Here is a 24,954-nt window from a genome sequence, read left to right as displayed (position 1 = left end):
AATATATCATTCTTTTTCAAGGAAGCATTTATTTCTCTCAATATTGTAACTGAAATAAGTTATGATATGTGAACAAATTAGAAAATTACATGTGGAAATAAATAAATTCTAAAAATCTATTAAAATGTCATGTGTCCAAATAAATGAGATAATGACATGTGGCAGAAAATGAGTTTTATTTATTAGTATAGATAGTTTTATCTCCCACTTTCCTTCCCTAATTAAGGTTCGTATATAATTCTATGTTTTCTTGTTTTTATGTATTTGAGAGAGTTTTGATTCTCAAAATGGATTATAAGCACAAAATTAATGGATCAATTTGTTCCTCGTAAAACAATGATCAATACATGAAGTTTATGATTATTTTTATTTTATTATATGATCATTGTTCTAGTGAATTTATTTTGACAACAATGGTTCGTCGGTTTGATGTTCGTGTTATAAGTCATCAAGATTTGTTGCACATTAGTATAATTAAAAAATTATTTATTCTTTATGGTCTGATAATTATGAACTTATTTATCATTGTTTTAATTTTATCATTGTTTTAATTATATCATTGGTTGCTTTTCTTGTTACGCATAAAGAGTTTAAATAAAATTAATTTTTAATGCTTTTATAAACATTCTAAACACTTTTGATTCATAAAATTGTATGTTTTTTTTTTCAAGTAGTCTGATATTGAGTTGGTAATAATTACTACGATTGGGAATGTTTCCACATGTTAAGTTATTTTATACTATATTCTAACTTGATTACTTTTGATGTTATTTACATTTGGATCTTCTATTATGATTATTGTTAAATTCTATACATTTTACTGACTTATGTTGATAATCTGTCATGAATTTTTACATACATCTTACTGTTTATGTTTTTTTGTGTACTTACAGGTTAAATGAATTCAACAGAAGAAATATAGTCACTAGCAAGAAAGAAACATACTCAAGAGAAAATAAGAACAACATAATCTAGTAGAATAAATAGAAAATATGTAAATTTATTCTCTTGTATGCATATTTTTTTTGTATAATTTCATCTTTCTATATAAGTGAATACTTAAAAATTGAATTGTTATGTAAATTGTATGTGCTTATATTCTATTATGTTTGCTTAATAACCGAATCTTTATCCTTCAAGTGCACAGTTGGATATGTCCTTTTCTTTATTAAAATTTTAAATTGTATATGTTTATATTCTATTATGAATGCTACTGGCCTGATTGTTGTTTATTAGTTTAATTTTATGTTGAATCATGTTTTTTTTTCGATTCAAGCATAAGCTAGAGTTACTCCATGAATATTTACGTGTGTGTATATTCTGTCATGAATATGCATATTGTATGTGTATTTATATTTTGTCATGAATATGTATCACCTGTTATATATGTAAAGTGTATATATGTATATTCTATCATGAATATTGATCACTCATTCTATATGTAAACTTATGTGTGTATAACTTATATTCTATCATGAATATGCATGTCCTTTTAGAAATGATTATATGCACCAACATTTGGATACAAATTTTGAACTACAAATTTTGAAGTATAAATTTTGTTGTCTCAATTGAATGTGGACACGTATTTCATGAATTTCTTAGTACGTCTTCTTTTAAAAGAATCAAGTCTTAATATACTTACCAATGATTTACTCGTATTACACCATTCTTAAAATTATCAAATTATTTTTTATCAGTCTCATAAACAGCAACAATCATGTACTTTTGGTTAACTTGTATTTTAATTCACACAATTAATCTAGAATACAAACTATTCCATCGTGAATTGAGATTTCACATATGATATTCACTGTTTATTACATGTAAATTCAAAATAATATAAAATTGTATTTGCATTCACTTTCACTTTATTAATAAATAAATAAAAACAACATAATCTAGTAAGATTATCCCCATTAAGATACTTTGTTTCACTTGGAGAGCTGCACAAGGTCGTATCCCATCTGCTACAGCACTAAAGCATCGTGGCATGAATATCGATTCAACACATTATAGCTCATGTATCGGAGGAGTTGAATGCGCTGATCACATTCCCATCGGTTGTCTATACGCAAGTTATATAAGAGATAAAAATTTTGAATGGCTCGGAATAAAAAAAGCAAATTTCAATAATGTTGGTGACCTACTTCAATTTGCAGCCTCATGGGGTCGATGCCCCAAGAAACGTATTAAACTACTATGTATATGCTACGGATTGATATGGAGTCTTTGGAAAACCAGGAATGACAGATTATTTTGTGGAGTTGCTACCACAACATCCAGGGGATTGATAACATCAAATCGTTAACATATTTATGGCTCAAGTGTAGGGGTAATGGTATTACTGGTGATTGGATAGATTGGAATTCCTCCCTTCTTTCCCATATGTAATAACTTTAAAAACTATTTCTTTTGTTTTCTTGTTTTGCCCTTGCATAGTTTCTTGCTAGGTTTCAGGTTCTATTAATATATTTTGCCGTTTCTAAAAAAAACACAATAGGTTGAAAACATAAACGTGGGAATTTTTTAGTGACAATCGGTTATGTTTGACAATCCATCCCAATTTCCTTATTTATCTGGTGTATATTTGTAACAACCATAAAATTCACAACCAATTTAAACTTTTCAAAAACAACCATATTCATTAAGTTATTACAAAAAAGTTTTCAATTCATTTATTATCAGAGTATCCTAGAAACATCAACATAAAACTGAGGAGCGGTACGATCACACCTTCGCCTTGCCACAATCTCCTGAAGTGCCTGAAACAATACACTGAAACTGTAAGCCCGAAAGCTTAGTGAGTTACCCCCAAAATACTACATACATCACATACGCCCTTCCAAGCCATAACAACATGTACGCCCTTCCAGGCCATAATAGCACATATGCCCTTCCAGGCCATAACTCCATAGGATCTTCCGATCCATATGTCTCAAGGGATTTCCATCCCATAACTCTGTTGACCTTCCGGTCCATACTCTGTTGACCTTCCGGTCCATATCATCTTGACCTTTCGATCCTTACCATACATAGCATACATAGCACATACATATCATATAACCGCATATAACATGATGACCTTCCGGTCCATAACATACGGCTCATATCGTAACATAACACATACAGGTCTCATAACATCTAACAACATTCTAACTCGCTGATCCATCAGAGTGACTCATCGAGTTCCTTCGAATCCCGATCAATCCTTAAGGGCCACCCGTCGAGTTTCCTCCTTGCAACTCGACGGTTACACACGCATGCCTATCCAAGGAAAAATCCATCCGACTCGCCGAGTTGTTCTTCAACTCGTCGAGTTTTATGGTGATCTTCATCGGACTCGCCGAGTTGTTTATCCAACTCGCCGAGTTCAATGACCATCTTCATGTGACTCGTCGAGTCATCCTTGCGACTCGCCAAGTCCATCCAGTCCTCTTTCCATACAGACTTGATTTGAGCCATGCAGCGGCTCCAAATCACAGATCCAAGCTTTTAGAGCATACTTACCACGTAAAGTTGCAAACTTTACGTACATACATGGTTTTAAAGGCTCCAAATGTGTATTTTAAGTTCTTAATGGAGCTTCTAGTCCAAGAGGGACTTCAACCACAACAAATACAACAACTATATGACTCTAATACCCACGGAGGGTCCAGATCTGAAGTTACAACTCCAGATCTAGCCCATAGCTCAACATCCCAACTTAAAAATCCATAAAAAGCCCTATAACTCAACAAGAGGAAAGAAAAGGAAGTAAGAATGACACTTTGATACTTTCAAAAGATGCTAGCTGAGGCAAAACCCGTTTCCCCCTCCTTTCTTGCTTCAATTTCCTTTGCACTCTTAGCTTCCTTCCTCCAAAATCCTTTTTTCCAAGCTTCAAACCCACACCAAGGCACACACACACGAATTAGGGTTTTAAGGGATCTCAAAGACTGTAAGGGAACCCAAAGGAGGTTGAGGCTCCTTTAAATAGGGGTGCAAACCCCAGGATTTAGGGTTTCATCTACCAGCTCCTACTCGCCGAGTCCCAATAGTGGACTCGCCGAGTAGGTCACTAAACACGCGTTCTCACCCCGCTGCTAGTCGACGAGTATGTCAACCAGCTCGTCGAGTAGAGCTTTATCTAGAAATTCTTAATAAATAAATACCTGAGGATCGGGGTGTTACAATTCTCCCCCACTTGAACTAGACTTCGTCCTCGAAGTCCCCTGAAGAAAACAATATCGGGTAATGCTCGTGCATTTCCGCTTCCGGCTCCCACATAGTTCAGGCGCTCATCGACCTGAATGTCATCCAGCGATACCACTGCCTCCTGATCCTTGACGCACTTTCGCAATTGCGAGACATTAAATGTGTTGTGGATCCGACTAAGTTCCTCCGGAAGCTCTAGCCTATAAGCCACTTTGCCAACCCTGGCAACAATCCTGAATGGCCCGATGAATCGGGGACCCAATTTTCCCCTCTTCCTGAAACGGATCACACCCTTCCAGGGTGAGACCTTCAGGAGAACCATGTCACCCACATGAAATTCCAACTCAGATCGGCGTCGATCGGCATAACTCTCCTGTCGGCTCTGAGTGGTCTGCAGCCGCTGTCTAATCTGCTGTATCATCTTGGTAGTTTGTAGAACTATCTCCGTCCGACCCATCACCCTGTGCCCAACCTCGCCCCAACAGACTGGGGTCCTACACTTCCGCACATACAACAACCCGAAAGGTGGGGCACCAATACTGGAATGATAGTTGTTGTTGTAGACGAACTCTACAAGCGGTAGGTGGGAATCCTAACTCCCACCGAAATCAATGATGTACGCCCTCAACATATCTTCGAGGGTCTGAATGGTCCGCTCACTTTGCCCATCAGTCTGCGGATGGAATACTGTACTGAAATGTAGTCTCGTACCTAGTTCCTCGTGGAACTTCTGCCAAAAACGGGAAGTAAATCGGACATCCCGATCGGAAACTATGGAAACTGGAACCCCATGGCGACAGACAATCTCGCGGACGTATAGGTCGGCCAACTTCTCCGCCGACAAACTCTCCTGTATAGCTAGGAAATGGGCACTCTTGGTCAATCGATCCACAATGACCCATATAGCGTCGAATCCCTTTTTCGTCTTCGGAAACTTTGTGATGAAATCCATCGTAATCCGTTCCCATTTCCACATAGGAATCTCCAAGGGCTGCGACTTACCATGCGGCCTCTGGTGTTCGACCGTGACCATTCTGCAGGTCAAGCACCTCTCAACGTACCTAGCGATATCCCGCTTCATACCAGGCCACCAATAACTCAAACTCAAATCTCGGTACATCTTGGTAGCCCCCGGATGAATAGAAAAACGAGACTTATGAGCCTCCTCCATCACTGTCTGCCTAACTTCTCCGGTCATCGGAACCCAAACCCGACCATATCGGGTCAGTAGCCCACGGCTATCCTGAACAAACCGGGCGCTTTCGCCCTTAATCCTTTCCAATTTCCCGTTCTCTAGTTTCATACCCTCGATCTGAGCATCTCTAACCAAACCCACCAGTGGGGAATCCACCGTTATCCTCATACATCTGGCTAGAGTAGAAGACCCAGCTGACTTGCGGCTTAGGGCATCCGCAACCACATTCGCTTTTCCAGGATGGTAAAGGATCTCACAATCATAGTCCTTCACTACATCCAGCCACCTGCGCTGCCTCATATTAAAGTTCGGCTGATCCATAATGTGCCTCAAACTCTTGTGATTCGTGTATATGGTACAACGGACCCCGTACAGATAGTGCCTCTATATCTTGAGAGCAAAGACCACCGCTCCCAAATCAAGATCGTGTGTGGGGTATCTCGTCTCATGCGGCTTCAACTGCCGCAATGCATAAGCTATCACCCGCCCCCTCTGCATGAGGACTGCCCCTAAGCCTGCGATGGACGCATCACAATATACCACGAAATCCTCCACTCCCTCAGGGAGTGTCAACACTGGCGCCTCACATAACCGTTGCCGGAGGGTCTCAAACGCCCTCTGTTGCTCCTGGCCCCACTGGAAATCCACTCCCTTCCTCGTTAGACGAGTGAGGGGTACAACAACCTTGGAGAAATCATGAATGAATCCCCGATAATACCCTGCTAAGCCTAGAAAACTCCTGATGTCGAAGGGAGATCTCGGAGTCTCCCACTGCATAACCGCCTCCACCTTGGCCGGATCGACCAAAATCCTATCCTGGTTAACGAGATGTCCAAGAAACTAAACCTCCCGCAACCAGAACTCACACTTCGAGAACTTGGCATAAAGTCGTTCTCGTCGTAGCACCTCTAACAGCTCCCTGAGGTGCTCCTCATGCTGCTCTCGGGTCTTGGAATACACCAAGATATCATCTATAAACACAATGACCGAGCGATCAAGCCTCGATCTGCAGACTCGGTTCATCAGATCCATGAACACCGCTGGCGTGTTGGTGAGTCCAAACGGCATCACCACGAACTCGTGATGACCATAACGAGTCCGAAATGCGGTCTTCTCCACATCTTCCTCCCTCACCCTGACATGGTGGTAACCTGATCTCAAATCAATCTTGGAAAACCAAGATGCACCCTGCAGCTGGTCGAAGAGATCATCTATCCTCGGGAACGGATAACGGTTCTTTACCGTTAACTTATTCAACTCCCTATAGTCAATGCACATCCTGTGCGAACCATCCTTCTTCCTGACGAAGAGGATCGGTGCTCCCCAGGGTGAGCTACTCGGACGAATAAACTGCTTACCCAGCAGTTCCTGCAACTGAGATGACAACTCTTGCATCTCTGGCGGTGCCAAACGGTACGACACCTTGGCGATAGGGGCCGCACCTGGCACTAGATTAATCCTAAACTCAACCTGCCTCACCGAAGGCACTCCAGGTAATTCCTCCGGAAATACATCAGCAAACTCTCTAACCACAGGGACCTCTGAAACTGAGAGCTGCTCTCTAACCCGCGTATCTACCACATACGCCAAATAACCGGCACACCTGTGCTGAATATACTGTCGAGCCCTGGCCGCCGAACAGAACCCTGATCCCGACCTGGTGCCCTCACCATATACCACCATTTCTCCCCCACTTGGGGTTCGAACCACCACCCGCTGTCCCTCACAGTCGATCATGGCGCCAAAAAGGCTAAGCCAATCCATTCCCACAATCACGCATACATCCCCCATGGGGATAGGAATCAAATCTATCATGAAAGACACTCCGAAAATCTCCAACTTGCATCCTCGGTAGACTGAAGAAGCAGAAACCCCGTGCTCGTTGGCGATTGAAACTCGCAACGGGCACTCAAGATCATCTATCAACACAATGAACCCTCTAGAGAAGGTCTGAGATACGAAAGAACGACTCACCCCCGAGTCAAATAAAACCAAAGCAGGCAAAGAATTTACTAAAAACGTACCTGATCATAGGTACAACCAATAAGCATAGCACAAATACAATAACTGAGATAGAGAATAGAAACATACCAGAAACCACATTCGGTGCTGCCTTGGCCTCCTCGGCCGTGAGCTGGAAGGCGCGACCCTAAGCCTTCGGAGGCTCCATATTGACTGGCCTCCCATCTCCAATCCTCACAGTAGCTAGAAAGGAACCCTACGCCGGCTTGGCGGTGAGTTGCGGATAGTTGGTCTTTACATGACCAACCTGATGACAATGGAAACAAATCCTCATATTTGCTGGAGGGGCGGACTGGCGACAGTCCCTGGCATAGTGCCCCTCCTTGCCACACTTGTGGCACCCACCTCCTGCTCGACAAACCCCTGAATGAGCATTGCCACACTTTCCACAAGTGCGGCTCTGATGACCCCCAGACCGTGTATCAGCGGTTTTTGACCGCTTAGGCGCCGGCTGAGACTGTGTCGGTGCCTGACGCTGCTCCTTCAGCTGCAACTCTATCTCCAACTCACACCGCCGCGCGACTTCTTGTAGGTCCAGGAGGGTATCATATCGTTGAGTAGACACAAACTGTCGAATATCCCGTCTTGAGCATACTCAGAGAACGAGTCATCTGAGACTGCTCTGAAGCAAACTTCGGGCAAAACATAGCCCTCTCCGTGAACATACGGGTAATCTCCATCACATACTCCCCATCCTGTCTCAAGGTCAAAAACTCCTGAGCAAGCTGCTCCCGTTCCACGCGCAGAACGTAGCGGGTGCGAAACATATCCCGGAACTGCTCCCATGTAATAGCAACCCTCTGATCATCAGTATACAACCCAGTCGTCAGCCTCCACCAGTCCTTCGCCCCAAGCCTCAACAGGTTCAGGGCACACCTGACCTTCTGGTCAGCAGGGCATGAACACGTGAAGAAACATCTATCCACGTCAGATAACCACCTCACAGCCCGAATGGCATCCTGTGTACCATCAAATGTCGGGGGCTTCGTATTGTCGAAGTCCTGGTACTGGAAAACCCTACCGGCTCCTCCTCCTCCAACCCCTGCAGCAGTTACAGCCGAAGTGGCTGCAGCGGCAGCAGTCTCTGCTAGAGTGGCATACCGCTCATCAAAATACTCGACCATCGCGGTCTTAATCGACCCAAACATCTCTGGCAATTGCGCTCGGACGCAGCAACAATCTCATCGTGCATGATCTCCCGAATTCGGGCATCCAACTCCTCAGTCCCTATCTGAACCACGGGCTCATGTGCTACCGGCACCTCCAATCCTCCATCTCCTGACCCTGATCCTGATCGTGATCCTAATCCGGACCCCGAAGCAACACGTCTCGTCACCACCATACTGAAAACACACTCAATGTCTCAGACAGATCATATAATGACGGAAGACCAATTACCCTCAATCCCTAGGGGTTGTGACTTCCTTGATACGCGTATGGGTCCTGTGCTTTCAGTAGTATGGGCCCCTACTACCTTCCACACCTACCCATATTTGTCTCAAGTATCACCACAACGCCCTAAGTTGTATTTAACGTAATATGCATTCAACCCTCACTAACAGGGGACATCGCCTAACTAGCAACTGATCCTGTAGTTCCGCACCACTCACATATCCATGAAACTTTCACCATCCCCTGCAGCGCTAGTGTACACTGGCTGCACATAGTGCTGGACCCAATAGACTTTCGAATATTCGATCCTACTCTAAGGTCGAATCGGACATTCTCAGGCTATAAGATCTTGACTATCCACAGCCGTGGTGCATACACTAAACATCTACAGTTATTATGTCAATCCCATATACAAGAAACCCTAGGCTAATAGGTATCATACAATCAGGCCAATCTATCATGCGATTCCTGAAAATACCTAGCCTAGCACTAGCATGCTGTTCTAATCATATCAGAATATTAAATAACTGTATGGTATTTTAGGGCTTACTTACAGGCTCCGGCTGATCGTATCCTCTGCATCCTCCATCCTTTATTTTGAAAACCATTTTTAAAACTTATTTCCCAAAAATCTCCTCGGTTTGAGACTGGATTCACACAAGTGTTCCTCCAATTCGCTCAAACCAAGGCTCTGATACCAACTTGTAACACCCATAAAATTTACGCCAAATTTAAACTTTTAATACTAACAAAAAGTCAAATAGTAATTGTTTTCACAAAACATTTCCAATTCATTTATCATCAGAGTGTCCCAAAATAGATCATGAGGATGAGGAGCGGTACGGTCACACCTTCGCCTTCCCTCGCTCTCCTGAAGTACCTGAAACAATAAACTGAAAACTGTAAGCCCGAGGGCTTAGTGAGCTACCCCCAAAATACCAATACCATACTGGCAGAAACCATAGCCATAACGATCAATCAAACAACATACATACTGGGCCATCGGCCGGACTGGTCCGCCCTGCTGGGCCTACAGTCTAACTGAATCCATCCTAAGCCTTCGGCATGATTGATCCGTCGCGTGGGCCTACAGTCTCCCGGACCGCTCAGAGGGTATATTGGCCTTCAGCACAAAGCAGGACCGCCTCAACCCAACCAACAAGCAACTAACCATGTACGCATACTATCATATATTGGCATATACACATAGCAAACATATCTATCTCATTGACCATCAATCATAGAGTTTCACTCATAACTAGAGTATCGACCTAACAGGTCACTAACATAGCAATCCTTACGGATCATAAAAGCATAACATACTATCTATCATGTTCCGATCTAATAGATCAAAATCATATGTAGCATACCATAACAACCGATCTAACCGATCCCTAGTATAACAACCATCCTAAATAGGATAAATTCTAGCAAAGCAATAACATAACACCCATCCTAAACCAGGATAAAATCTAGCATGGCAATAACAAAGAAACCATCCTAAACCAGGATGTAAATCATAAAGGGTCGGCCTTGGTGCCGTAGATCCTATCGATATAGTGAGGATAACTCACCTCGCATATGCCGATTGAAATGCAAACTCCAACTATCGGATCACTTGACACCGGCTCCACCACTTATAACCATAACACAATATACTCATAAGTTCTTACTCTTATGAGACACCCCATAACCTCTTAGAAATTCCTGATCAACGTCAGAGTCCTCAGTCAAGGTCAACAGTCCATGTTGACCTCAACTCGCCGAGTGCACTCGGCCACTCGCCGAGTTCATGGAGCACATTCCAACTCGCCGAGCCATCGGAGTGACTCGTCGAGTTCCTTCGAATCCCGATCAATCCTTAAGGGTCACCCGTCGAGTTTCCTCCTTGCAACTCGACGGTTACACACGCATGCCTATCCAAGGAAAAATCCATCCGACTCGCCGAGTTGTTCTTCAACTCGTCGAGTTTTATGGTGATCTTCATCGGACTCGCCGAGTTGTTTATCCAACTCGCCGAGTTCAATGACCATCTTCATGTTACTCGTCGAGTCATCATTGCGACTCGCCAAGTCCATCCAGTCCTCTTTCCATACAGACTTGATTTGAGCCATGCAGCGGCTCCAAATCATAGATCCAAGCTTCTAGAGCATACTTACCACGTAAAGTTGCAAACTTTACGTACATGCATGGTTTTAAAGGCTCCAAATGTCTATTTTAAGTTCTTAATGGAGCTTCTAGTCCAAGAGGGACTTCAACCACAACAAATACAACAACTATATGACTCTAATACCCAAGGAGGGTCCAGATCTGAAGTTACAACTCCAGATCTAGCCCATAGCTCAACATCCCAACTTGAAAATCCATAAAAAGCCCTAGAACTCAACAAGAGGAAAGAAAAGGAAGTAAGAATGGCACTTTGATACCTTCAAAAGATGCTAGCTGAGGCAAAACCCGTTTCCCCCTCCTTTCTTGCTTCAATTTCCTTTGCACTCTTAGCTTCCTTCCTCCAAAATCCTTTTTTCCAAGCTTCAAACCCACACCAATGCACACACACACGAATTAGGGGTTTAAGGGCTCTCAAAGACTGTAAGGGAACCCAAAGGAGGCTGAGGCTCCTTTAAATAGGGGTGCAAACCCCAGGATTTAGGGTTTCATCTGCCAGCTCCTACTCGCCGAGTCCCAATAGTGGACTCGCCGAGTAGGTCACTAAACACGCGTTCTCACCCCGCTGCTACTCAACGAGTAGGTCAACCAACTCGTTGAGTAGAGCTTTATCCAGAAATTCTTAATAAATAAATACCTGAGGATCGGGGCGTTACAGCTAGGGTTACTATAAGAGGCGGCTCCGATGATGGGTTTTTAGCACCAACGAAGGGCTCCGACGGTGGGTTTTTTGCAACAACAAAGAGGCTCTGACGAGTGCGAAGAGGCCGCGTTTCAACAAATACATTCAGAGACCGACAACCTTCATGGTTTCTCGGGGAGTAGGAGGTGTTTCGACGAGAAATGTGGCGTTTCAACAAATAGATATAGAGACCGACAAGAGTTCCTCACTCCTTCCCCTAGCTCCATTTCTCTCTCCATCTCTCTATCTTCATCAGGTCCGACTAGATCTGAAAATCGAGCCACCAGAACTCCGACGACCAGAACTCAAACTTGAGAAGGAGAGATGTGGAGACGGTAAGCTAAAGTGGAGATGGTGGTGGTGGCGGTGGTGATGTTTACCGGAGACTAAAGATGAAGAATGGGGAAGAAGAGTAGCAGCAGAAAGAGAAAGGGGGGGGGGGTGATAACATGTTTTTCTTCTTCATAAAAAAAAATAATAAATAAATAAATAATCTGAAATAAAAAAATACTAATGAATAGAAAATGAAATTAATAAGGGACAAATATGTCACTTTAAAAACTGACATTTGACAAAAAATTTCTCCTTTCGTCTCTCGGGAACAAATCGGGAAAGAAGAGTCAATAAGACTATTCCTATTAGCAATCTAATACAACCCAATCTTTTTTATTAAAAATTAATTTCTCTTTATTCCACGTACACAACCGAATCCAATCTAATTTTTCATATACATTAGCAAACCAACCCAACCTAATTGTTTTTTAAAAATAAATATCAAAAAACTAGATGAATATTGGTCTCATATTATAGGGAATATTTAATTATGTTTTTTAATATAACCCAACCTAATTGTTTTTTAAAAATAAATATCAAAAAACTAGATGAATATTGGTCTCATATTATAGGGAATATTTAATTATGTTTTTTAATATATATATATATATATATATATATATATATATATATATATATATTTTAATGAACAAAACATCTATTTTTTCGATAAAACAAAGTTATTTAAAAAATCCTTACCCTAATAAATGAATAATTTTAATCTCCATTTGACATGTGTCACTTTAATACAACTCTTCATTAATATCATGCCACATGTCAAAGAGATATATTAGACAAGACTTCAAAATTCAAATTTACTTTTTCTAATTATATGTTAAATTTGAAGTTATAACAACTTTAAAATTTTGGTATATCTCATAATTAATGATTTATTTAAAGTAATTGATAAATAATTTATGAATTTTTACTATGAAAATTTAATTTATTTTGTAACGGGTTATAAACTAGTATAAAATGAAAAGAAACATAAAAGGGGAAGTGACCTAGGCGGGTGACACGAGCCGCTCACAACAATTTCTTTACTTTTTAATCTTTTTTAATTTTTTTTAAATGTTTGGTGGTGAATTTTGGTGAGCCGCTCACCAATGGGGGTAGCCTAACAACTCAGAGACCTTCACCCATTCTCGTCTTTCTATTGCACGGTTAGGAGCCAAAGAGGTCTTCCATAAGTTCATTTACTGCTAGCCGAGGTAAACCAAAACTGTCAAACCTTGCCAAAGTAAGGCAAATATCGATTTGTTCATCATTTTTGTTTAACAAAACTTTTAACTGTTTTGGTTGATAATTTACTTTCCATACTTCGAAGATGATGTAGATATGGAGTTCATGTTCATCTCGAATCCATGAAGTTATCAATGTTCAAAAAGTTGAAATCTATAAAAAAGAAAGAATATTAGAGTCCATCTCATATTTAAAGAATAGAAAATATGGTTTTTTTTTCCTTTATCTGTTGTTTGGTTTTGATACATTTATTTTTGTTGCTCCCTAGTTTTTGTAACAAATTTGTGTGTATTTTTTCTGATAAACATGTGTGTATATATAAAATGAGTAGTTGTTTTTGTAAGTTTAATGGTTTCTCTCAATTATGCTCTTTATCTCCATGTTTCATCATTGTGAGGAAAATGAAGATACACAAGAGGCATTAGGGTTGATTGTATAGATGATTCACATTTAGGTTATTGTTGTTACTTAAGTAATCACACATCATTTTGAGTACTTAAATAGAATTGGTATTTTATTGTAGGGTTAAAATCTGCATTTATGTAAAGAAAGTTTACATTCTTCCTGATTTACATAGCAAAGAGGCTTTTTATACGAAATATGTAATGGCCTTTCATTTAGGACCAAAAGATGCAATATTTTACTGATAACATGTTTAAGCAGTTGCAACATCAGTTGCATAAACTGATTAAAAAAAAAAAAAAAAAAAAAAAGAAAAACTTGCACTTATTAATAGTTATTTTTACAGCCAGGGGGGTATGGATTTTCTGGTACAAAAGATAAGCATGATCTAACAGCTCAACGGTAACTATTATTTTTGCATCAGAATATATTACTGTACACACATACATATATACAAACATGTTAATATTTGTGTTTACATCCTTTGTGAGATGTCTGGCATTTTTGTGTACTTCAAATTGAAATCTCAGGTCAATTTTGTTGAAAAATATGAAAAATCAAGTGGCTAATTCTCATCTTTAATCAATCTTTTAACACGCGAAAGATGGATGTTTTGTTTAGTTTCGTCAATGAAAGTCTTCTTCTTGGTCAACTCCATGGAAATTGGTGCACAAGCACACCAAGGTTGGATCATTACTGCAGATATTTAATTTATTTTTCATTTGGGCATATAATTCACCAATGATAAGGGTGAAGAGAGTATTTTCGTCTTTTGCATTGTAGAGAAGTGTTTGCAAATTTTGAGGATACTCATACTATAAAGGCAAGCATCGGATTTTTATTAACTACTTTGGTATGGATGTAGTTCTCCAAATATGTCACACATATTACTTTATTGTATATATTTAAAAAAGAAATGATTAATTAGTATATGGATTTTTAAAATAAAAATAAAAATTGGCAGTGGTTGTGTAAGGAGGATGCAAAAATATTATAAAGAAAATGCCATTGTAAGTTGCACACCTTTTTATTTATATATCTCCTTTTGTTGGTTTCTTAAACCATTAACCAATGAATGTATGGTTTGAGTGTTTGAAGAATTGTGGAGGGGAACAACTAATGATTAGAGACGAATGAATGTATGGTGTGATAAAGTGGTCGCCACTCATATCCAGTATTTCTCATTTGATTAGAGAAGCAAGCACATTGAAAAAAGTTAAAAGATTCCAATGTCAAGTAGCTGATGTGTTGACAAAAAGGGGGCTGGGAGTAGAGTTAATTACATTTTTAAAAAGAGGGGAGTGATAAATAAATATTAGACTCAATTTTCCATTCACCCATGGGCCGTAGGATTTGTGTAGAGTAGGGTTAACCTCTATACATTGTTGTATACTTGTATCTCTTGTATTGTAAAACAGACAGACATCTATAACATTTGAGTTCAATCTTTTGTCTCCGTTTATACATATCATGTAATGTTACAATAGATTATTATAAATGGAGGATTATTATTATTATTTTTTTTTTAATTTAGATCTCGCTTGTTGAGATAAATAACACCTGATGTTACGGGAAGCGGAGAAAATCCAGAGTAATCCCTCTCTACCTTTGCTATGCATAAATCAGTGATGTACCTCAACAAACTCTCTTTCTGAGCAAAAGGTTGAGCTGCAACTTCCTCCAATGGCATCCACTGCAGAAAAAGTGTTACCAGTTAAATAGAAATAGTGTTTTCACTGAAACCTTTTCAGTGCATAGAATTAACAAAAACCTTGGCTGCTTCGATTTCTACTTCTTGAATCTGGATGTCAAAAGATAGTGGCCGCATCATGCACACAAAGAATAAATCCGATTTCTCAAAGAATGACTTGTGCCATTGCCTGGATACACAATTATTAAAACATTCCCAATTCAAATTCTAATTCTAATTCTTTCCACGTTTTCAAGCATCAATAACTGAGTTATTTAGGAGACACATGGCTAACCTGAATGCTAGTACTTCAACAAACTCTGTATCTATCTGAAACATGCTAACATTTATCAGGACTAGGACTGGGTGAAAGCTGGAATATCATATCATATAATATAATTAATTAAAGTCAACTAACTTACTCCAGTCTCTTCTTTGACTTCTCTAATCGCCCCTGTACAGATATCTTCACCCTGCACAATTGAATGGAATGGACTCTGTTAGTTTTTACTGGAGAAAGCTATATTATATGTGTGTCTTTCTTGGCAAAATAATCTTAAAAAATATTATTATATACCACGTCAACAATTCCAGTTGGGACCTTCCAGATACCCTTTCCCCGTAATGGCCCATTCTTCTCTTGGACAACAAGCATCTGTTGTAAATCAACAAACAAACAAAAAATAATAATATAGATATAATAAGCCCAAAATGATGAGTACCTACCTCTCGTTTGTGATTCAAGACAACAGCACCAACACCTACTCTATGAGAAGCATTTGCAGGGATAGTGCTTGTTGTTTCAGGAATCCACTTAACAAGCATCACGTAATCAGATTCAGCATGGTGATAACAAAAACCCTCCTGCATGCCCACACAATTTTTAATTTTTCATGTTACCCTTCAAATCATAATCCAATTTATACTACTATTAGTCTATTATTACTATAAGTTATAACAACACCTACCTTCACTGCAGGTTCCACAAGATTAACAAGAAGGATTGGTATTTTAATCCAAACACCCTTCTTTCCCTGTCAAAATTAAACCCACCCATAATCATTACAATACACAAACACAACTCAATAATATGTTATCTCGTACAATACAAGTTAATTTCATATATCATATACTAGCATATAGTATAATTAAAAAGTAATGATTTGTGCAGACTTCTAGTTCAGCATCAGAATAGAACCTGCATTGTCCACTGTGACAACGAAGTTTTAAGCAGTGTGAGAAAGACATCAGAGTCCATATGCTCCTCAAGCTCTACCACTACACCTCCATGGTCATCATTTTTTGCAGGAAGTAGTTGGACATTTTCAACTGTCACTTGCTCCATCAAACCACAGTTGAGGTAAAACTGCTTGTATAATCTGAGAATCAACAAACAACAGGTTTAATCATACTATTCGCTAAGTCAGAGGATACATTATAAAGATAAATAACACAAGGGGGATTCTGATTTGATAAGCATGGAAAACGACAAATCGATCATTCATTTTTGTTTTGGGGATATCCCCTTAGCTCTGTCATGTTTATTAAACCTTCAATAACTTCCTTCATCTTGACTCTAAATTTAGTCAAAACTTAAATCTCATCAACAAACCCAAACTGGTCATAAATTTAGTCGTGAAGATGCAAGATATAATACTAACAACTATCAACAAAACAGCTCGATGCGATCCAAGCAAATGTCAAATTGTGCATCAAATACCAACTTATAATACTAGAGTAGAGACAATGAGTACCTGTAAGACAATAAAAAACAGAAGCCTTCTGAATAACTGAATATCGATGCAAAAACAAAAATGGAGGATTAGGGTTCTGAGACTTCAGACTTCCGCTTATCTACAGACTACAGGCGAATAAGGTGCGATGGATTAATATGTCATTTTTCATGTGTTTGGTAGCCGTTGACTTGTAACTACCGTGGCCGAGAACCTTACTGAGCCTGGTCCTTTTTTTTTCCTATTTTTTTTATTATTTTTAAAATGACACTTGGATAACAGCCGATCAAATATACACAAAACACAATGGATCCGTTTATACCCCACCGGCCACCACACCATGCGGTAGGAATGGATGATTTGGCACTGTGGGGAGGTGGGTAGCATCGATGATTTGGCACTGTGGGAAGGTGGATAGCATCACATCGTTTGTGTGATGACTGATGAGTGTGTTGATTTCACCGTGAGACACAAAACCATTTGTCTTTTTTTTAGTGCAAAATACAATATATAATAAATTACAGAAATGGTCCCTGTGCTTTGGCTAGATTCATAATTTTGGTCCTTAAATTTAAAAATTGATAGGTTGTATCTGTATGGTTTATGAATATTGCAGTTTTGGTCCTAGGTTGTATCTGTATTGTTTATGAATATTGCAGTTTTGGTCCTTGCTTCATATAAAAAGACTAAGGTGTTGTTTGTTTTTTTTGAAGCAAAAATGAATCATTTCTGTAACCCTCTGCAGCAGAAAAAATGAACCAAACGGCTGCAGACTATAATAAGAAACGTGTTTGTTTTTTTAATATCTGCATGTTGCTGCAAATATTAAAAAATTAAAATAAACTGATATTATATACTGAAAATAGTTTTTTAATATCGAAAATTTAATAATGTATGACATTTTATCAAGATTTTATAATATTTCAACAAAAAATAATGTTATTTCAGCAAGAAATTATTACTATTCAATATAAAAACAAAAAAAAAATCAGCAAAAATAAACAAAAAAGAAGAAGGTAAAACAAGAATTTAACAAGATTTCAGCAACATATAATCAATATTCATCAAAATTTCAGCAAGAAAAAAAAAAAAACACACGCAAAAGCTTTTTACTCTGAAGATTTCTAAAAAAACAAATAGTTGCGACATGAAAAGTATTGCGTATGTGCTGCGCCGCGCTGCAATAAGAGGTCTGAAGAGGATTTTTACAAAAAAAACAAACATCACCCAACTTACCTTTCCTTTTTCTTTTGGGAGATGATTTGTACACAACAATTTTTCTCTATACACAACAATTGATGATTTAAAATGTTGTACTGTACAACTCTATAATGCATAAATTGTTGTGTATGGCAAAAAGTTGTTGTGTACGAATCACTTCCCTTTTCTTTTTCATTTTCATTTAATTTATTATTATTATTATTATTATTATTATTATTATTAGTTTTATCTGTTCTTTATTTTAACAGAATTTGTATGGATTTCTTATAAAATTATTTTTTATTTTGTGAGTTTGTTAACTTGGTGGCTTCCAAGTCAAGTTTATAGATTGGTCAGATCCCTTTCTATCTTTTCAATGTATTAAATTGAATGTTGTTATGCAAATACATTATGGCAATGATGTCTGATATTTTGTTAATAATGTTATTAATATGACTCCAAACACAATGCAATTTTTTTAGTATGAATCATGTGACAACCCGATATTTCGAGACAATAAAATGTAACACCAGTCAAATTTAGGTCAAAATTTAACTTTCCTAAAATCTTATTTGGGTTAAATAAAGTAGTAGGAATCGTATCAAGGTTTTCGTACATATAAAGAACCCTAAAATCTGAGTTATAACGAAGAAGTTATGACCAACCGAAGATTCTTGGCAAAACCGACAACACTGATAGACGTAAAACGTGAAGTTTCAATACAATAATTTTTAGCCATAGGTATCTAAATGGAAGTTGAAGATATCATCAAACCTTAAACGTACGTAAAAAGAACGTCCAAATCTGACTTCGTATCAGGAAGTTATGATTTTTTCAAGATCCGAATATAGCAGTAGACAACTAAAAACTCGAAATAGAGATCGAGATACTTTTGGCCGAAACAACCTAAATTAGAATTGAAGGTCTCAACAATATTAGTGCAACGGTAAAAAGTCTGACGAAAACGGACATCGGATAAAGAAGTTATGGATTTTTAACGGACTTTTTGTGTCCCGGCCTGTTAAAAATAAATAATTAAAAATAAAGTCAAAATTAGCCGATGAAGTCTAAACGAGAGTTGTAGAGTATATTCTCACCTACGTGTGCATATAAAGAACGTCAAAAATAGAGCTCGTACGCAAAAGTTACGGATTTTACAAGTTCAAGACCCGAAATCTGAGGTTGTCAGGCTTACCACGAAGTGGCACAGTTGGTCGCGACCCGGCAAGTGACTAAGAGCGTCCAATCAATGGAGGAGGATAAGTTTGACTCACCACGACGTGACACAACCTTTGCCACGACGTGGCACCCAAAATATGCCCCTATAAATAGATTTCAAGGGCTCCGAGTTTCATTGCTCAGTTCTCTTATTTCTCAGGCCGAAACTCTGCGTTTAAGCCCCCAAAGACCTCCCAAAGCCCCGGTTTTCACCTTCAAGTTCCGAAGGAAGGTTTTGTGTTCCCGAGATTCCCGAGAAAAATAACTTTTCCAAGTCGAAGTTCTGCTCGATTTTCGTCTCACTTCTTCAATCAATCCAGTGAGTTCATACCTGAAGGTGAGACTACGCTCTACAACTTTCGTTTAGATTTCGTCGGCTAATTTTGACTTTATTTTTATTATTTATTTTTAATAGGCCGCGACAGAAAAACTTTGTTATAAAATCATAACTTCTTCGTTTGACGTCCGTTCTCGCTTAACCTTTTATCGCTTCGATACCAACAACGAGACCTTCGATCCTCGTTTAGATTGCTTCGGCTAAAAACCGCTCGATCTCAAATCGAGTATTTCGGGCTGCACACCGCTAAGTCGAAACTTCGATAAATCATAACTTCCTCATACGAAGTCAGATTTGGGCGTTCTATATATATTCGGAAACCTCATTTCAACTACTACAACATTATTCAAAGATATTAAGTTTATTTTACACTTAAATTTTGACGCTTATTTTTATTCTTAATTAATCAAACCACATAATTAAGCAATTAAGCACAAAACACATAATACTCAAATAATACAATCTTATTATTTCAAAACGGGTTACAAGGGTTAACCTAGACTATTACATTACTAAAAGTGGCAAGCCCGGAAACACAGGCGTTACAATTCTCTCCACCTTAGAATGATTCCGTCCCCGGAATCACGCATCAACAAACAAATGCGGATAGCGACTCAACATGTCACTCTCCGTCTCCTAGGTGAGATTCAACCCATTTGTGTGTTTCCAACGGACAAGCACTAACCCAACCATTTTGCGTCGCAACTTCTTAGTCTTACGGTCAACAATTGCCTCTGGTTCTTCAATCAACCTTTTGTTCTCATCAATTCTCAATTCAGATATTGGAATTATGTCGGGAACTTCCCCTGTGAACTTCCTCAAATAACACACATGAAAAGTGTTGTGAATTCCATTCAGTTCTTCGGGTAATTCGAGCTTGTAAGCTTGGTTCCCAATCCTCTGAAGAACTTTAAATGGTCCAATAAACCTTGGACTCAACTTTCCCCTTTTACCAAATCTTATAAGTCCCTTCCACGGCGAGACTTTAAGCAAAACCGAATCTCCAACCTCAAAAGTCATCGGTCTTCGCGTCTTGTCAGCATAGCTCTTTTGACGATCTTGAGCTGCTAACATTCTTTCCCTAATTATTTTCAACTTTTCAGCAGTCTGATGAACCATCTCTGGTCCCGTAAACTGCTTTTCCCCAGCCTCAAGCCAACAAGATGGCGTACGACACTTCTGTCCATACAAAGCTTGATAAGGTGCCATCTTAATGCTCGAGTGAAAACTATTATTATAGGAAAATTCTACCAAAGGTAAATGTTCATCCCAATTACCTAGGAATTCCAAGGTACATGCTCTCAACATATCTTCAAGTGTTTGTATTGTTCTTTCACTCTGACCATCAGTCTGCGGATGGTAAGTTGTGCTTAAACATAACTTGGTACCCATTTCCTCTTGTAGACTTTTCCAAAACCTTGAGGTGAAACGGCTATCACGATCCGATACAATCGTTAAGAATTTGAGAAGAGCTTTGAACAAGTGAAAACATTTTAGAAAACCATTTACAGTATCATTCTTAGTAAAACAGTTAACAGTGTAATAAATCCTTGTGCATGCGAGTTATCAATCACATGTGATTGATATGATAACTGGCATGTTTAACTTGTATTCCCCCCCCCCCCATAAAAGCATGTAAAAACATTTAAAAGGTTAATTCAGGGGTATGAACTCACCTGTTGTAAGCGGATCGAACGAAAGTGCCGGTTGGGTGCTCGGTATCAAGTAAAGACTTGAACACACTTAGTGACCTATTAACATATGATGACATATGTTTACACACAATTAGTAAATATAATACTAATTAAACACGTCTACGCATCCTAAAATGCGGAAAAACACTTTGGTCAAGTGCTAGGAGTGTCCCGGGTAACATCTAAGGGTGTGTATGGCCTAGATAGGGAGTTTACTCTTCAAGAGTAAACTCTTTATAGAGTTTACAACCGTAAACTCATGGATGGTGTGTTCTTTGATGCATTAAGGTCTTATAACACTTGTGGTATTAAGCTAGGTTCAATTCTAGGGCTTATGAAGGGTTTAAGGCTTCAAAATGGACCATTAAAGGAGTTTACGGCCTATGAAGACTACTTGAGGAGTTTACGACCGTAAACACATGAGTTTACGGTAGTAAACTCATGTTGGTCCATTTCCTTGGTTGTTTGGTGGTTCTAACTCATGCATGTAAGGTTCTAGTCACTTCTAGGAGCATAGGAAGGTGTTTAGGGCACTTAAACACCTTGGAAAGGTGTTTACAGTCTAAGGAGATACTCTTGGGGAGTTTACTACCTTAAACACATGAGTTTATTTATTTTATTTTCTTTTTTATATACTTTATTTATTTTATTTTTTATATATATTTATTAAAAAAACTGAAAATAAATAAATATACAAAAAACAAAAAATAAAGTTAAAAAATCATATGGTGTAATTTTTTGCAAACCTCAGGGACCAAATTTGAACTTTTAGGACTGATTTTGCAAAAAAAATTAGCCAAATTAATCATGAAACTCGCTAAAATGATAATTCTACGAGAAAATTATAGCTATAATAATAATGAAAAAAATATTAAAACTTTTTTCAATTACGTGTTAAAAATGACTTTTATAATATTAGTCCAAAAATTCCTTATACTTTCGGTCATTGTTTTGTTTGCATATGCAACTTTTTAAGCCATGTAAAACGGAAACATACAGTAAACTATACGTTCCGTGCGTTACCATTGGGGTTCTCCTGTATTGTTGCATAGAGCCCATTACAAAGTGAAGTACAGGGAGTAGCCTGCCTGCTCGTCTTCCTTTTTACTCCATTGATCCGCCCCTTTTGAAGTTCGATCTAACTCAGAGCAAAAAGACGCCATGTCTCTGGGCTATGCAGAGAAGCTTTCTTACATAGAGGATGTTGGCAATGTCGGAATGACCGAAATTTTTGATCCACCTCGCATCCTACAGGAGAAGGTTTGATCAGTTTCCCTTAGTTATGGCCTACTGGGTATACACATACACCCCTTATAACGTATTCATGTTGTTGCTTAATGCTTATTTTAGTTGCTAGTCTGATGATCTTAATTGATTGATGTGCTCAAGAGAGTTGCTTACGTTTTGTGCTTGAACTTCTGTGTGATGTTAATAGTTGAAGATGAAGAAAAAAAATCGGTGTGCACTGAAGTTCGAATTCAAATTGACTGTTTGTAGAGATCTGGCTTAGGGTTACTAAAATTTATCTCTAATGAGTTATGCATTGATGTTCCCATGATCTAGTTTCATCGGAACGGAATAGTTTAGGGATCATAGTTGTTTATGCTTCCTATACGTTTAATCATTTCATATAACAATTTCGAAAATTAGGGCCCTAAAAAGCTATCTTGTTAGGGCTTACCAAATCACATTGACATTCACATCTGTGGTTTATTGTATTGGCAGATTGAGCGGCTTACCATGATGATTCGTAAGGTTTGGTCTCATGATATATGCCTCATTCATGGTGTATAAGCTTCCTTTCAGTCTCTCTGAACTAAAGTTTTACTCCATCTTCATCTTCTTTTTCAGAGTAAGCATTTAGTTGTGTTTACTGGAGCTGGGATATCAACTTCTTGTGGTATACCTGATTTTCGGGGCCCCACAGGGATTTGGACACTTCAGGTATACATTGTCAAACATTCTCCCTTAATGTAATGTTATACTTTGCATAACTGGGTTCATAATTTTGAAATGCAGAGGGGAGGCAATGCATTGCCTGAAGCATCACTCCCATTTCATCGTGCAATGCCAAGCATGACTCATATGGCTTTGGTTGAATTGGAGAGAGCTGGCATCCTTAAATTTGTCATTAGTCAAGTATAAGCTTCTTCTCCAGATACAATCTAATTTGATTTGATAAACAAAGAAAGTATGTTATCAAGCAAACCAACTTTAATTATTCCTAATCACAGAACATTGATGGGCTCCATCTTCGATCTGGAATACCAAGGGAAAAGCTGTCAGAATTGCATGGGAATTCTTTCATGGAAAGATGCAGTTGCTGTGGTATGGAGTACTTTCGAGACTTTGAGGTTGAATCTGTGGGACTCAAGGAGACATCAAGAAGGTGCTCCAATGCAGATTGTGATGTTAAGCTTAAGGACACAGTTCTTGATTGGGAGGTGGTATTATTTTATTTTATTTTATTTTTTCTTGGTGATTTGGTGTTTTTTTGAAGTGGCTACCAAATACTTTATATCTCATCCTAATGAGTGCTGTGTGTTTTCTTGCAGGATGCGTTGCCCTTTGAAGAGATGAATCCAGCAGAGGCACACTGTGAAAAGGCTGATGTTGTATTATGTTTGGGAACAAGGTAATCAATCAGTCTCAGATGTGTTGTTTCCTGCTTTTTGTTGTTGGAGCATGGGTATATTGGTAAATTCCTCCTCCTCCTACTCTATGCAGTTTACAGATCACTCCTGCGTGCAATTTGCCTCTCAAGTGTCTCCGTGGTGGTGGAAAGGTTGTTATAGTCAATCTCCAGGTATTCCTTCATCCCATTTTCATGCTCCTTATTTTCATATTCTTTTTCTCATTTTCCATTTTCCTTTGTTTTTCTCAAACCCTACAGAAAACTCCAAAAGACAAGAAAGCAAGTCTGGTCATCCATGGATTTGTAGACAAGGTTCTTATATAACAAAATCACAGAAGCTTCATTTCTATACATTTGTGACACTTTTTTTTACTCATGAGTCATGAATATGAATCCACACAGGTGATTGGTGGAATCATGGAGCTTCTCAATTTACGGATCCGCCCTTTTGTCAGAGTAGATCTTCTCCAGACCATTTTTACTCAGGCATTGAGTTCAGGTTATTTCCACATATGTATATATATTTTCATGAAAAGAGTCAACATTATTTACGTGTAAAATTCATGATTACTTTGTTCTACAGATGAGCGATATGTAAATTGGACACTGCGACTAGCAAGTGTACATGATAAGAGGGCTGTGCTCCCATTCATCAAGTCTGTGGAGGTGAGTCAGTTTTAGAAATGATATTCATAGGTTTTAATTTTATTAATAATGTACATGGAATTGGAATTGCATTTTAGGTCTCGTTTTTAGGCAACCATACCATGAAAGAGGCTGTTCTAGATAAGCACCCTTTCAATTTAAAAAGGTAAA

The 24,954-nt window shown here is 38.6% G+C and overlaps 2 protein-coding genes across 6 annotated transcripts in view; one reads left to right on the top strand and one right to left on the bottom strand.

Moving 5' to 3' along the window:
- Positions 1-14,933: 14,933 nt before the first annotated feature.
- Positions 14,934-17,510, bottom strand: LOC145051811 (nudix hydrolase 2-like). Of its 3 annotated transcripts, none has more exons than XM_078999638.1 (9): positions 17,076-17,510; positions 16,520-16,700; positions 16,290-16,355; positions 16,048-16,185; positions 15,899-15,955; positions 15,744-15,794; positions 15,617-15,651; positions 15,403-15,511; positions 14,934-15,324 (listed from the first exon to the last, which is right to left on the bottom strand). In XM_078999638.1, the coding sequence occupies exons 2-9, from the start codon at positions 16,664-16,666 to the stop codon at positions 15,157-15,159; spliced, it is 771 nt and encodes a 256-aa protein (XP_078855764.1). In that variant the 5' UTR covers positions 16,667-16,700; positions 17,076-17,510; the 3' UTR covers positions 14,934-15,156. The 3 variants fall into 3 exon arrangements, with proteins under 3 accessions (XP_078855764.1, XP_078855765.1, XP_078855763.1); XM_078999639.1 differs by having other exon boundaries at positions 15,899-15,976; positions 16,087-16,185; positions 17,076-17,509; XM_078999637.1 differs by having other exon boundaries at positions 15,899-15,976; positions 17,076-17,508.
- Positions 17,511-22,498: 4,988 nt separating this feature from the next.
- Positions 22,499-24,954, top strand: part of SRT1 (sirtuin 1) — a 3,268-nt gene continuing 812 nt past the window's right edge. The window contains exons 1-11 of one of the 3 annotated variants that reach the window (XM_078999634.1): positions 22,500-22,763; positions 23,229-23,258; positions 23,355-23,447; positions 23,523-23,642; positions 23,738-23,950; positions 24,059-24,138; positions 24,231-24,309; positions 24,397-24,450; positions 24,541-24,637; positions 24,722-24,804; positions 24,882-24,949. In XM_078999634.1, coding sequence (XP_078855760.1) covers positions 22,665-22,763; positions 23,229-23,258; positions 23,355-23,447; positions 23,523-23,642; positions 23,738-23,950; positions 24,059-24,138; positions 24,231-24,309; positions 24,397-24,450; positions 24,541-24,637; positions 24,722-24,804; positions 24,882-24,949 — 1,016 coding nt within the window. In that variant the 5' untranslated portion in view covers positions 22,500-22,664. Of the gene's footprint in view, positions 22,764-23,228; positions 23,259-23,354; positions 23,448-23,522; positions 23,643-23,737; positions 23,951-24,058; positions 24,139-24,230; positions 24,310-24,396; positions 24,451-24,540; positions 24,638-24,721; positions 24,805-24,881; positions 24,950-24,954 lie in introns of all 3 variants that reach the window. The other 2 variants (XM_078999635.1, XM_078999636.1) reach the window with 2 other exon arrangements.

Source organism: Lactuca serriola, chromosome 5 (genome assembly GCF_051521515.1).
Source record: "Lactuca serriola cultivar US96UC23 chromosome 5, Lser_US96UC23_V15, whole genome shotgun sequence".
In the NCBI taxonomy this organism is placed as follows: domain Eukaryota; kingdom Viridiplantae; phylum Streptophyta; class Magnoliopsida; order Asterales; family Asteraceae; genus Lactuca; species Lactuca serriola.
The sequence above is the reverse complement of the archived record's forward strand: the minus strand, read 5'-3'. Positions and strand labels throughout refer to the sequence as shown.

Excerpts from the sequence above, each read along its gene's own strand:
- LOC145051811 (XM_078999637.1), bottom strand. The coding sequence starts at position 16,666 with ATGGAGCAAGTGACAGTTGAAAATGTCCAACTACTTCCTGCAAAAAAT. Across the intron at positions 15,652-15,743 it reads AAGTCAAAGAAGAGACTGGA|ATAGATACAGAGTTTGTTGA; the intron begins GTAAGTTAGTTG and ends AGCATGTTTCAG. Across the intron at positions 15,512-15,616 it reads GTTGAAGTACTAGCATTCAG|GCAATGGCACAAGTCATTCT; the intron begins GTTAGCCATGTG and ends TTGTGTATCCAG.